Below are 13,570 nucleotides of genomic sequence, written 5' to 3' on the forward strand. Positions count from 1 at the left end.
AGAGGGTTAGAAAAATAGAGAGAAACAGAGAAGGGGGGAGAGAGAAGGAGAAAGAGAGAGAGTATGCATGTGTGTATGAATGTGTGCATATAACTCTCTGGTGTTAACACAGGGGGTAGAGGGGTAGAGGGAGGAGAGGAGAGAGAGAGAGGTAGAGAGAGGAGAGGAGAGAGAGAAGGGTAGAGAGAGGGGTAGAGAGAAGAGAGGAGAGAGAGAGGGGTAGGGAGAGGAGAAGAGAGAGAGAGGGGTAGAGAGAGGAGAGGAGAGGAGAGAGAGAGGGGTAGAGAGAGGAGAGGGGTAGAGAGAGGAGAGGGGTAGAGAGAGGGGTGGAGAGAGGAGAGGAGAGAGAGAGGGGTAGAAGGAGGAGAGGAGAGAGAGAGGGGTAGGAAGAGGAGAAGAGAGAGAGGGGTAGAGGGGTAGAGGGGTAGAGGGAGGAGAGGAGAGAGAGAGGGGTAGAGAGAGGAGAGGAGAGGAGAGAGAGAGGGGTAGAGAGAGGAGAGGGGTAGAGAGGGGGTGGAGAGAGGAGAGGAGAGAGAGAGGGGTAGAAGGAGGAGAGGAGAGAGAGAGAGGGGTAGAGAGAGGAGAGGGGTAGAGAGAGGGGTAGAGGGAGGGAGGAGAGGAGAGAGAAAGGGGTTGAGAGAGGAGAGGAGAGAGAGAGGGGTAGAGAGAGGAGAGGGTAGAGAGAGGGGTAGAGAGAGGAGAGAGAGAGGGGTAGAGAGAGGGAGGAGAGTGAGAGGGGTAGAGGGATAGAGGGTAGAGGGAGGAGAGAGAGAGGGGTAGAGGGAGGGAGGAGAGGACCATAATTGAGTGAGGTTTATATTTAGCTTCCTGGTTGGGGAAGGCAGTATGGCAGGCTGCTGAGCGTGTTATAATTATCACCGTGGGGAATCAACAGCCGTGTGATTCCACTGTTACGCGCTCCACGAGCAAATGCTTTAATTGCGACCGGGCCCCAGCTTCTCTCCTTCGCTCTCTCTTGAACAGTATGTGTCTCTCTCTCTCTGTGGTACAGTATGTGTCTCTCTCTCTCTGTGGTACAGTATGTGTCTCTCTCTGTGGTACAGTATGTCTATCTCTCTGTGGTACAGTATGTGTCTCTCTCTGTGGTACAGTATGTGTCTCTCTCTCTCTGTGGTACAGTATGTCTATCTCTCTCTGTGGTACAGTATGTGTCTCTCTCTCTCTGTGGTACAGTATGTGTCTCTCTCTCTCTGTGGTACAGTATGTGTCTCTCTCTGTGGTACAGTATGTCTATCTCTCTGTGGTACAGTATGTGTCTCTCTCTGTGGTACAGTATGTGTCTCTCTCTCTCTGTGGTACAGTATGTCTATCTCTCTCTGTGGTACAGTATGTGTCTCTCTCTCTCTGTGGTACAGTATGTGTCTCTCTCTCTCTCTGTGGTACAGTATGTGTCTCTCTCTCTCTCTCTCTCTGTGGTACAGTATGTGTCTCTCTCTCTCTGTGGTACAGTATGTGTCTCTCTCTCTCTGTGGTACAGTATGTGTCTCTCTCTCTCTGTGGTACAGTATGTGTCTCTCTCTCTCTCTGTGGTACAGTATGTGTCTCTCTCTCTCTGTGGTACAGTATGTGTCTCTCTCTCTCTGTGGTACAGTATGTGTCTCTCTCTCTCTGTGGTACAGTATGTGTCTCTCTCTCTCTCTGTGGTACAGTATGTGTCTCTACTCTCTGTGGTACAGTATGTGTCTCTCTCTCTCTGTGGTACAGTATGTGTCTCTCTCTCTCTGTGGTACAGTATGTGTCTCTCTCTCTCTCTGGGGTACAGTATGTGTCTCTCTCTCTCTGTGGTACAGTATGTGTCTCTCTCTCTCTGTGGTACAGTATGTCTCTCTCTCGCTCTCTCTGTGGTACAGTATGTGTCTCTCTCTCTCTGTGGTACAGTATGTGTCTCTCTCTCTCTGTGGTACAGTATGTGTCTCTACTCTCTGTGGTACAGTATGTGTCTCTCTCTCTCTGTGGTACAGTATGTGTCTCTCTCTGTGGTACAGTATGTGTCTCTCTCTGTGGTACAGTATGTGTCTCTCTCTCTCTGTGGTACAGTATGTGTCTCTCTCTCTCTGTGGTACAGTATGTGTCTCTCTCTCTCTGTGGTACAGTATGTGTCTCTTTCTCTCTGTGGTACAGTATGTGTCTCTCTCTCTCTGTGGTACAGTATGTGTCTCTCTCTCTCTGTGGTACAGTATGTGTCTCTCTCTCTCTGTGGTACAGTATGTGTCTCTCTCTCTCTGTGGTACAGTATGTGTCTCTCTCTCTCTGTGGTACAGTATGTGTCTCTCTCTGTGGTACAGTATGTGTCTCTCTCTCTCTTTGGTACAGTAAACGTCTTATTAATTTATGACTCATTTTCATTGTTGAAATGTTTATGTTGGAGACGATGGATGGAGGACAGAAGGCTTTGCTGTCGGAAGAGAGCTGCTGCATGTTTTTGGAGGAATGGAGGAGAGGGTGAAGAGAAGGAAAGAGAGGAGGAGATGAGGAGAAGAGAGGGGAGGGAGGGAAAGACAGAGGAGAAGAGAAGAGAGGGGAGGGGAACATAAATCCGATCAAATGTTATTTGCCACATGCGCCGAATACAACAGGTGTAGACCTTACAGTGAAATGCTTACTTACAAGCCCTTAACCAACAATGCAGTTTTAAGGAAAATACATGTTAAGCAAAAAATAGATCAGTAAAAAATAAAAATAAAAAGTAATTAAAGAGGGAAATCAAAGGAGAGGAGAGAAAGGAGTACGAAAACAGAGAAGAGGAGGGATGAAGAAAGAGAGGGAGAGGGCAACAGAAGAGCGACAAGGAAAGGAGGAGAGGGAACTGAGGGGAGAGGTGGAGAAGAGAGGAGAATGAGAAGAGAGGACAGTATAGGATGAGAGGATGGCATGGGAGGAGCAGAGAGAGTGGTTCTATTTTTAGGGTTTACCAGGGCGACCGTAAGGTGACCACAGGGGAGGACCGTGTGGCACCGGCATCGGCTTAGAGGAACCACACTGTGACCAGAGCCTTTACACCTAGACACACCGCAACACTGTCACTGTCATTTAGCCTGTAGCATTATGACATCATGGAGCACTGTCACTGTCATTTAGCCTGTAGCATTATGGCATCATGGAGCACTGTCACTGTCATTTAGCCTGTAGCATTATGACATCATGTAGCACTGTCACTGTCATACAGCCTGCAGCATAATGACATCATGGAGCACTGTCACTGTCATACAGCCTGGAGCTAAAGCATCATACATCAACACTTTTCATATAGCCAACAGCCCAACACTGTCACTGTCATCCAGCCCGGACTAGATAAACCAAGACAAACTGTAGCTATGACTGGACTGTAGCTATGACTGGACTGTAGCTATGACTGGACTGTAGCTACGACTGGACTGTAGCTATGACAGGACTGGAGCTATAACTGGACTGGAGCTATGACAGGACTGTAGCTACGACAGGACTGTAGCTATGACAGGACTGTAGCTATGACTGGACTGTAGCTATGACTGGACTGGAGCTATGACAGGGCTGTAGCTATGAAAGGACTGTAGCTATGACTGGACTGTAGCTATGACAGGACTGTAGCTATGACTGGACTGTAGCTATGACTGGACTGTAGCTATGACAGGACTGTAGCTATGACTGGACTGTAGCTATGACAGGACTGGAGCTATGACTGGACTGGAGCTATGACTGGACTGTAGCTATGACAGGGCTGTAGCTATGACAGGACTGTAGCTATGACTGGACTGTAGCTATGACAGGACTGTAACTACGACTGGAATGTAGCTATGACTGGACTGTAGCTATGACTGGACTGGAGCTATGACAGGACTGTAGCTATGACAGGACTGTAGCTATGACAGGACTGTAGCTACGACAGGACTGTAGCTACGACAGGACTGTAGCTATGACAGGACTGTAGCTACGACTGGACTGTAGCTATGACTGGACTGTAGCTATGACAGGACTGTAGCTATGACTGGACTGTAGCTATGACAGGACTGTAGCTATGACTGGACTGTAGCTACGACAGGACTGTAGCTACCACAGGACTGTAGCTATGACAGGACTGTAGCTATGACTGGACTATAGCTACGACAGGACTGTAGCTACGACAGGACTGTAGCTATGACTGGACTGTAGCTATGACAGGACTGTAGCTACGACTGGACTGTAGCTACGACTGGACTGTAGCTATGACAGGACTGTAGCTACGACAGGACTGTAGCTACGACAGGACTGTAGCTATGACAGGACTGTAGCTACGACTGGACTGTAGCTATGACTGGACTGTAGCTATGACAGGACTGTAGCTATGACTGGACTGTAGCTATGACAGGACTGTAGCTATGACTGGACTGTAGCTACGACAGGACTGTAGCTACGACAGGACTGTAGCTATGACAGGACTGTAGCTATGACTGGACTATAGCTACGACAGGACTGTAGCTACGACAGGACTGTAGCTATGACTGGACTGTAGCTATGACAGGACTGTAGCTACGACTGGACTGTAGCTACGACTGGACTGTAGCTATGACAGGACTGTAGCTACGACTGGACTGTAGCTACGACTGGACTGTAGCTACGACTGGACTGTAGCTACGACTGGACTGTAGCTACGACAGGACTGTAGCTATGACTGGACTGTAGCTACGACAGGACTGTAGCTACGACTGGACTGTAGCTATGACAGGACTGTAGCTACGACTGGACTGTAGCTACGACTGGACTGTAGCTATGACAGGACTGTAGCTATGACAGGACTGTAGCTACGACTGGACTGTAGCTACAACAGGACTGTAGCTATGACAGGACTGTAGCTATGACTGGACTGTAGCTATGACAGGACTGTAGCTATGACTGGACTGTAGCTACGACAGGACTGTAGCTACGACAGGACTGTAGCTATGACAGGACTGTAGCTATGACTGGACTATAGCTACGACAGGACTGTAGCTACGACAGGACTGTAGCTATGACTGGACTGTAGCTATGACAGGACTGTAGCTACGACTGGACTGTAGCTACGACTGGACTGTAGCTATGACAGGACTGTAGCTATGACAGGACTGTAGCTACGACTGGACTGTAGCTACGACTGGACTGTAGCTACGACTGGACTGTAGCTACGACTGGACTGTAGCTACGACAGGACTGTAGCTATGACTGGACTGTAGCTACGACAGGACTGTAGCTACAACAGGACTGTAGCTATGACAGGACTGTAGCTATGACTGGACTATAGCTACGACAGGACTGTAGCTACGACAGGACTGTAGCTATGACTGGACTGTAGCTATGACAGGACTTTAGCTACGACTGGACTGTAGCTACGACTGGACTGTAGCTATGACAGGACTGTAGCTACGACTGGACTGTAGCTACGACTGGACTGTAGCTACGACTGGACTGTAGCTACGACTGGACTGTAGCTACGACAGGACTGTAGCTATGACTGGACTGTAGCTACGACAGGACTGTAGCTATGACTGGACTGTAGCTATGACAGGACTGTAGCTACGACTGGACTGTAGCTACGACTGGACTGTAGCTATGACAGGACTGTAGCTATGACAGGACTGTAGCTACGACTGGACTGTAGCTACAACAGGACTGTAGCTATGACAGGACTGTAGCTATGACTGGACTGTAGCTATGACAGGACTGTAGCTATGACTGGACTGTAGCTACGACAGGACTGTAGCTACGACAGGACTGTAGCTATGACAGGACTGTAGCTATGACTGGACTATAGCTACGACAGGACTGTAGCTACGACAGGACTGTAGCTATGACTGGACTGTAGCTATGACAGGACTGTAGCTACGACTGGACTGTAGCTACGACTGGACTGTAGCTATGACAGGACTGTAGCTATGACAGGACTGTAGCTACGACTGGACTGTAGCTACGACTGGACTGTAGCTACGACTGGACTGTAGCTACGACTGGACTGTAGCTACGACTGGACTGTAGCTACGACAGGACTGTAGCTATGACTGGACTGTAGCTACGACAGGACTGTAGCTATGACTGGACTGTAGCTATGACAGGACTGTAGCTACGACTGGACTGTAGCTACGACTGGACTGTAGCTATGACTGGACTGTAGCTACGACTGGACTGTAGCTACGACTGGACTGTAGCTACGACAGGACTGTAGCTATGACTGGACTGTAGCTATGACAGGACTGTAGCTACGACTGGACTGTAGCTACGACAGGACTGTAGCTACGACTGGACTGTAGCTATGACTGGACTGTAGCTACGACTGGACTGTAGCTATGACTGGACTGTAGCTACGACAGGACTGTAGCTACGACTGGACTGTAGCTATGACAGGGCTGTAGCTATGACAGGACTGTAGCTATGACTGGACTGTAGCTATGACAGGACTGTAGCTATGACTGGACTGTAGCTATGACAGGGCTGTAGCTATGACAGGACTGTAGCTATGACTGGACTGTAGCTATGACTGGACTGGAGCTATGACAGGACTGGAGCTATGACTGGACTGTAGCTATGACTGGACTGTAGCTATGACAGGACTGTAGCTATGACAGGGCTGTAGCTACGACTGGACTGTAGCTATGACTGGACTGTAGCTACGACTGGACTGTAGCTATGACTGGACTGTAGCTACGACAGGACTGTAGCTATGACTGGACTGTAGCTATGACAGGGCTGGAGCTATGACAGGACTGTAGCTATGACTGGACTGTAGCTACGACAGGACTGTAGCTATGACAGGACTGTAGCTATGACAGGACTGTAGCTACGACAGGACTGTAGCTACGACAGGACTGTAGCTACGACTGGACTGTAGCTATGACAGGACTGTAGCTATGACAGGGCTGTAGCTATGACTGGACTGTAGCTATGACAGGACTGTAGCTACGACTGGACTGTAGCTACGACTGGACTGTAGCTACGACAGGGCTGTAGCTATGACAGGACTGTAGCTATGACTGGACTGTAGCTATGACAGGACTGTAGCTATGACTGGACTGTAGCTATGACAGGGCTGTAGCTATGACAGGACTGTAGCTATGACTGGACTGTAGCTATGACTGGACTGGAGCTATGACAGGACTGGAGCTATGACTGGACTGTAGCTATGACTGGACTGTAGCTATGACAGGACTGTAGCTATGACAGGGCTGTAGCTACGACTGGACTGTAGCTATGACTGGACTGTAGCTACGACTGGACTGTAGCTATGACTGGACTGTAGCTACGACAGGACTGTAGCTATGACTGGACTGTAGCTATGACAGGGCTGTAGCTATGACAGGACTGTAGCTATGACTGGACTGTAGCTATGACAGGTCTGTAGCTATGACAGGACTGTAGCTATGACTGGACTGTACATGACTTTCCATGACTTTAACTATATGAAATTGCTTACTCTCTCAGATAACATGCTAATCAGTGTACGTGTGTGTGTGTGTGTGTGTGTGTGTGTGTGTGTGTGTGTGTGTGTGTGTGTGTGTGTGTGTGTACTAGCTCAAGGTGACTTTGCCATATGGAAGTGTGTGAAGTCAGTCAGTCACACACACACACAATCCATTGCGAGGTACACAGAACGTTCCTTTAGTCCCTACCTCGTTCCCGTAGGTTCCGGAACAGTTTGGACGTTCCCTGCCACACCGCTGGAGTATCTACCAAGATCTTCTCCAGTTCCTGGTGTCAACAGAGACAACGCTATGAGTCTTCACAGACACACAACCACTCCATGGCCAAGTCCAAAATGACACCATATTCCCTATATAGTTTACTACTTTGGACCAAAGCCCTATGGGCCCTGATCAAAAGTAGTGCACTATATAGGGAAAAGGGTATATAGGGAAGAGGGAATAGGGTGTCATTTGGGATGCAGCCCATGAGTCATGACTTTAACCTTTAGAAGAGTCACTGTCTGACTAGAACATCTAAACATGCTATGCTGTTGCTGCATGTTAGGAACAGATGTAGGATCTTAATTTGATCACCCTGTCGCAGGAGAACTTTCCTGAAATCCAGGAAATGTAAAACTTGTAGTGTTTTTGAGGTTTAAAAAGGCTTCTGAAGTTTGTAATTTCCACACAGACATTTCTGATTAGAATTTCCCTTACGAAAAATGTATCAATCCCAACAAAAATGTCCATTAATTATAATCCACATAATAATTCACATTTCCTGTTACTGCAGAATAATTTTCCTGCTGTACCAAACTGGCTCAAATTAAGATCCTCCCTCTGTAGTAGCGTGTATACGACAGTATGCTTCCAAGTCAATTGCTGCTGCAATACTATGGCAGTGGGGCAGCAGGTAGCCTAGCGGTTAAGAGCGTTGGGCCAGTAACCCAAAGGTCGCTGGTTTGAATCCCCGAGCCGACTAGGTGAAACATTTGTCGATGTGCCCTTGAGCAAGGCACTTAACCGTAATTGCTCCTGTAAGTCGCTCTGGATAAGAGTGTCTGCTGAGTGACTAAAATGTAAAGTGTCTATAAGTGCAGCGAATAGGGAAGATGACTATACTGTGTACGTACGGTATTACAGCTAACTGCCCAGCTAATCATCACTAGCCCTGCCTAAAACATTCCATATCAATATGTTCTGAATATACAGTTTATCATCACTAGCCCTGCCTAAAACATTCCATATCAATATGTTCTGAATATACAGTTTATCATCACTAGCCCTGCCTAAAACATTCCATATCAATATGTTCTGAATATACAGTTTATCATCACTAGCCCTGCCTAAAACATTCCATATCAATATGTTCTGAATATACAGTTTATCATCACTAGCCCTGCCTAAAACATTCCATATCAATATGTTCTGAATATACAGTTTATCATCACTAGCCCTGCCTAAAACATTCCATGTGAATATACAGTTTATTACATATACAGTATAGGCAGGAACAGGAGTTTTATAGCATAGCTCTTAATCAACAAAAATACTAACTGTTCTCAGACCTGTTTAGTGAGGGACCTCCACGGCTTCTTGTCTGGAGGAAAGAGGGAGAGAGAGAAAGAGAGAGAGAGAGAGATGGAGATAGAGAGAGAAAGTGTGTGTGTGAGAGAGAGAGAGAGAGAGAGAGAGAGAGAGAGAGAGAGAGAGAGAGAGAGAGAGAGAGAGAGAGAGAGAGAGAGAGAGAGTATAACAGTGTGTGGGTGGGCTGGATCAGATAACATCAGTATGAGGGGCTCCGTAGTCATAATAATCCATCCATACACTGTCACCATAGACCTATTACAATGCCATAAAGTGCCCTGTGCTTAGCTTTGTACTGTAGCACTGTGTCTGTCTGGGGCAATGTTCTAAAAGTGCAGATTTGTTTTGGCCTTTATAAAGGGGTGGTATAATTCAACCTCAAAGGATGCATTAGATGGCCTATGACACACACACACACACACATACCCTTTAAAAGCCCCATCTATTCCCATTCTCAGTCTGGAGTCTGGCCTGTGTGCTGTGCGACAGGGGGAATTCTCCTCAGACTAACATTAACCATCAGACTAAACAATGTTACACACGCCTGTATCTTCTGAGGTCCACCGGCTACGAGCTATCTGTTAAGAAACCTCCCAAAACAGAGGCATTAGACTGGCAGAAGGAGAAAAGAAACCACGGGCCATTCACACTGAGATCCTCACTGGGCTGTGAGTGTCTTCTCTCTCTCTCTCATAGCAACCAGTGCTATGTAGCGCTGCCGAGTCGGGGTAGCTGGCTTATACAGGGAGTTAGTGGTGAGTGTGTGTGTGTGTGTGTGTGTGTGTGTGTGTGTGTGTGTGTGTGTGTGTGTGTGTGTGTGTGTGTGTGTGTGTGTGTGTGTGTGTGTGTGTGTGTGTGTGTGTGTGTGTGTGTGTGTGTGTGTGGAGTCAGAGTAGTACATGTTAATGACATTGAACTTCAAATCTCTGAAAGGGCTCTCTGGATTTAAATGTCAGCTTTCTAGGGTTTGTGGAAATTCATTCAACTCTCAATCTGCTTCTTTGTCAGGATGATTATATGATTATATTCAATGGGGGTTTATTAATAGAAAACTGAACATTTGTATTTTTTTACTGAATTTGTTGGCAAAGAAATCATTTAAGGCCCATATCCACAAAGCATCTTAAAATAGGACTGCTGATCTGGGATCAGTTAGCCTTTTAGATCATAATGAATAAGATTATATGGACAGAGGGGAACACATCCTAGATCAGCACTCCTACTCTGAGATACTTTGTGGATATGGGCCCTGCTCTCTATATGCAGCTCTATTTAAGCCATGCAGAACATTATAGCTGACAAAACATAACAGATAAAAAGTAATTTCACTTAATGAGGTGGTGGGGGATAGATATGAACTGCATAGAGTGAGTGAAACTATTATTTTCTAATGGGCACCATTTTGGATCTGGAAGGTTGCTAAAATATATTCCAGGTTAGAAATAATCATGGAACTTTTGGAGCCAAGATGGAGGGTCGGTTTCCCAAGATTGCATCATAAATATGGTAACTGTGTCCTAGTAGTACATACTTCGGGGCTCGCTCATGGTGACGGACTCGATGAAGTTCTGCGGAGTCATGTAAAGCTGTCCCTCATATTCCACTGAGCTGAACAGACGGAAGCGCTGCTCGTGGGACGACATGTACACGTCCCCTTCCTCAAAGTCAAATGGCTGTGCCTGGCAACACACAAACAAACAAACAAACTGGTTGGTTTTGCTTAGGGACATTTTCAATGCAATGCATTGTGGACTTGAGCATTTTGACACCGTACTGTAATATCTTTCCTCCTGGGCCTAAGGGTGAAGAAATAAAAACAAGCCTTTCTTTCTCAACGATTCTCTCTCTCTCTCTTCCTGTCTCTCTCTCCCTCCTTCTCTATCAGAGCTGTAACAGAGAAATCAAATATCACCCTCCACCTGGCAAACCGCCCTCCAATCAATACTCTAACCAGTAGCCAGAAGCACACAGCTCCTCTAGAAAGACAATATTGATACTACTCCTCTCACTGTCTCTCGGAGATGCCAGCTAAACCCCTTTCTCTACTACCCTATCCCTCTTCCTTTCTCTCTTGCACCCTCTCTCCTTCTCTCCATCCTTCTATCAGCGCTGTAATAGAGAAAATCCAATATCACAATCTACTTGGCGAGACCAAGCCATCCTACAATCAATGGGCTACTAGGGAGAAAGTCTCAACAACAGCCTTGCTGTTGAACAGAATAGTAGCTCTTCTAGAGAGACAATACTGCTCACACCCGGTCTTCTTGAAGATGCCAGCTGAACCACTACCGTGTCCTTGCTTTGAATGTATTCTTAGCGGCATCTTTATGTGGATCTCTCCGTCTATAATTAGATCCACCTCTGGTTCTTTCACACAAGGCATTGAGGGAAAGACAGCTTGCCTGATTAAAATACAGCTAAGTGCCACTGCGCAAAGAAACAAACCGACTTCTTGGGTTGTAATTAGAAATGGGTATAAATATAGGACTAACTCTGCCGTGCCTGACGGGAGGAAACGACGCACAGAGGTTTTCTGCTTTCCGCTAGAGCCCAATTTGCATACAGATTCATTCATAAAGCTTTCATGAGGAGATTGTGTTAAGCAATTTTTTTTTTACAAAGGCATTAATTGAATGGAGAGAAATGGAAGGAAATTTCCCCAGAGAAGAGTAGAAGAAGAAGTCACTTCCTGGTTTGACCCCGCCCCCCCCCCAGCCTTCTAACTCTGATTGATGTAGAAATAACTTAATCCGCTACTACATTTGCTTTAAAATCTTCAAACTTTCAATTCTAGCATATTCCTGATAAATGAATAAACACGTCCATGATTCAAACCATTCCATCACACTGTGTCATGCATTTCTAGCAGTAAATGTCAATGTCTCCAATGGGAATTTACCCCAATTTACCCGTCAGTGCCTTGTCAAACAGAATCAGGCCTACACAGAAATCAGTAAAAGGCATATGTCTGTAGCCTAAGATGCATGTTTAAGTAATCAAATAAAAGTTAAGAGAATTCAATCAAAAGCTCTTCGAACTGCAATATAAAATGTTGTTTTGAGTACAAACCAAGCATGCCTGCCCATATAAGGGAATGTAAAAAAATATCCTAACAGAGTCATCCAGACCGTGACAACTAAAATATGATCTCCTGACAAAAGTGGAGATGATTTGAAATTATTGGTTGTTTACATGTATTTTCCATTACCAATTAAGTTGGCCATGGGATAAGAAATAAAGAGCATTTGTTTATAATACAATTCAGAAAGAAATCCAATTGTATTATTTTGTTAGGAAGTGTAAGAACAGTCGTTGGGCAGTGAAGCCTCCTTTGCGGTAACTACCTCAAAGGGGCGCGCGCGTGTCATTTCAGCACTCTCTCGAGCGGAGAGCGCCCTTCCTTCTTCAGTGTGCCTCGTTATCATCTCTTGAAATAATGTGCCAAATGTTTCCGTTGTTCAGTCGAGAAATGACCCAATTTATCCACTCAGGGAAAATGTAACTAGTAGCCTACTAGGCTAGTCATGAGTCTGTGGTTTCCAAATTAAATTTAAAAGGAAGAACATAATCCTAAAACACTTTGAAATAGGCGCTGCGCTTCTCGGATTCTCTGACCACTCTCACTCACTCAGGCTATAACACATTCATGACAGAATGTCTTTGACAGCGAGTTTATATTCTGTAAACATACGAATACTTTTCGGGGACAACAGTACTCGCTGCGTGGCATTTTTCATAGACTATCTTGTCATAGCACATAGCGTGAAATAGTGGCCTATACCTTTTGCTGTGCTGCTACAGCGGAAAGGGAAGGGAGCAGGTCGCGGCCACTGAAGCTATATCCCATCCTCTTCCTGCATCTTTGACTGTACATGTCGTTGTAAAAATAAAATGCCACCGCTCCCCCGGTTGCGAGACACATCCCAACAGCGAGGCATCTCCGTGTCCTCCCTCCGGTAGTCGTCTGAGCGCCGAGGAGCTCGTTTCTCGGAGCGGACCAGACATTTAACCTGTTTACGATTGAAGCCAGTCTGCGAAAAGCGGCCATTGTTGTTGCTATGATGAGAGTATTGCAGGAGAAACGTATTCTCACTCCTCGCGAGATGTGGATCATATTCTCACTCCGCTTCACCCGAGTTTTGGATGCTGCGGCTCTGACCGAAGTCCGGCTTTGAACCAGCATCCAAGACAGATGGATTTGATGCTCCAAAGGGTTTGGGGCAGCATAAGGCGCTTATTTCTGAATCTAGGTGAATTATATACATAGTTGTGTTACTATTCTAATTAGAAGCCAATATTTTTCCATTCAGGAGAATCAGTACCTATGCAAATTTTGACAAGCCCTATTCAAACACGAATGACTGCAAATAAAACATAATGTAGGCTAGTAATAAGTCACTTGTTTAACAATGTCCACGTTTCTCTGTTGGCTATTATATGGTCCCGAGTGTTGGGGCAATGTTTTAAGAAAAGTTGTACTTTTTGTAGAAAATGTACTTTATTGCAAATCATGATCATGTTGTTTCATCATAATGTTACACAAGAACTTCTTACAGCTGGATCAAGGCAGTTTCGAA

General features: G+C 46.0%; 1 protein-coding gene across 1 annotated transcript in view; it reads right to left on the bottom strand.

The window, feature by feature from the left end:
• LOC311118352 (calcium uptake protein 3, mitochondrial-like) overlaps positions 1-13,041 on the bottom strand; it is a gene marked incomplete at both ends in the record, with an annotated part of 19,783 nt that extends 6,742 nt beyond the window's left edge. The window contains 4 exons of the mRNA XM_084193164.1: positions 7,614-7,692; positions 8,975-9,006; positions 10,525-10,672; positions 12,775-13,041. Of these exons, the coding sequence (XP_084049290.1) occupies positions 7,614-7,692; positions 8,975-9,006; positions 10,525-10,672; positions 12,775-13,041 (526 nt within the window). The remainder of the gene's footprint in view (positions 1-7,613; positions 7,693-8,974; positions 9,007-10,524; positions 10,673-12,774) is intronic.
• Positions 13,042-13,570: the final 529 nt, after the last annotated feature.

The sequence above is a fragment of the Coregonus lavaretus genome, assembly GCF_964263955.1.
Source record: "Coregonus lavaretus genome assembly, contig: HAP1_SCAFFOLD_6602, whole genome shotgun sequence".
NCBI lineage: Eukaryota > Metazoa > Chordata > Actinopteri > Salmoniformes > Salmonidae > Coregonus > Coregonus lavaretus.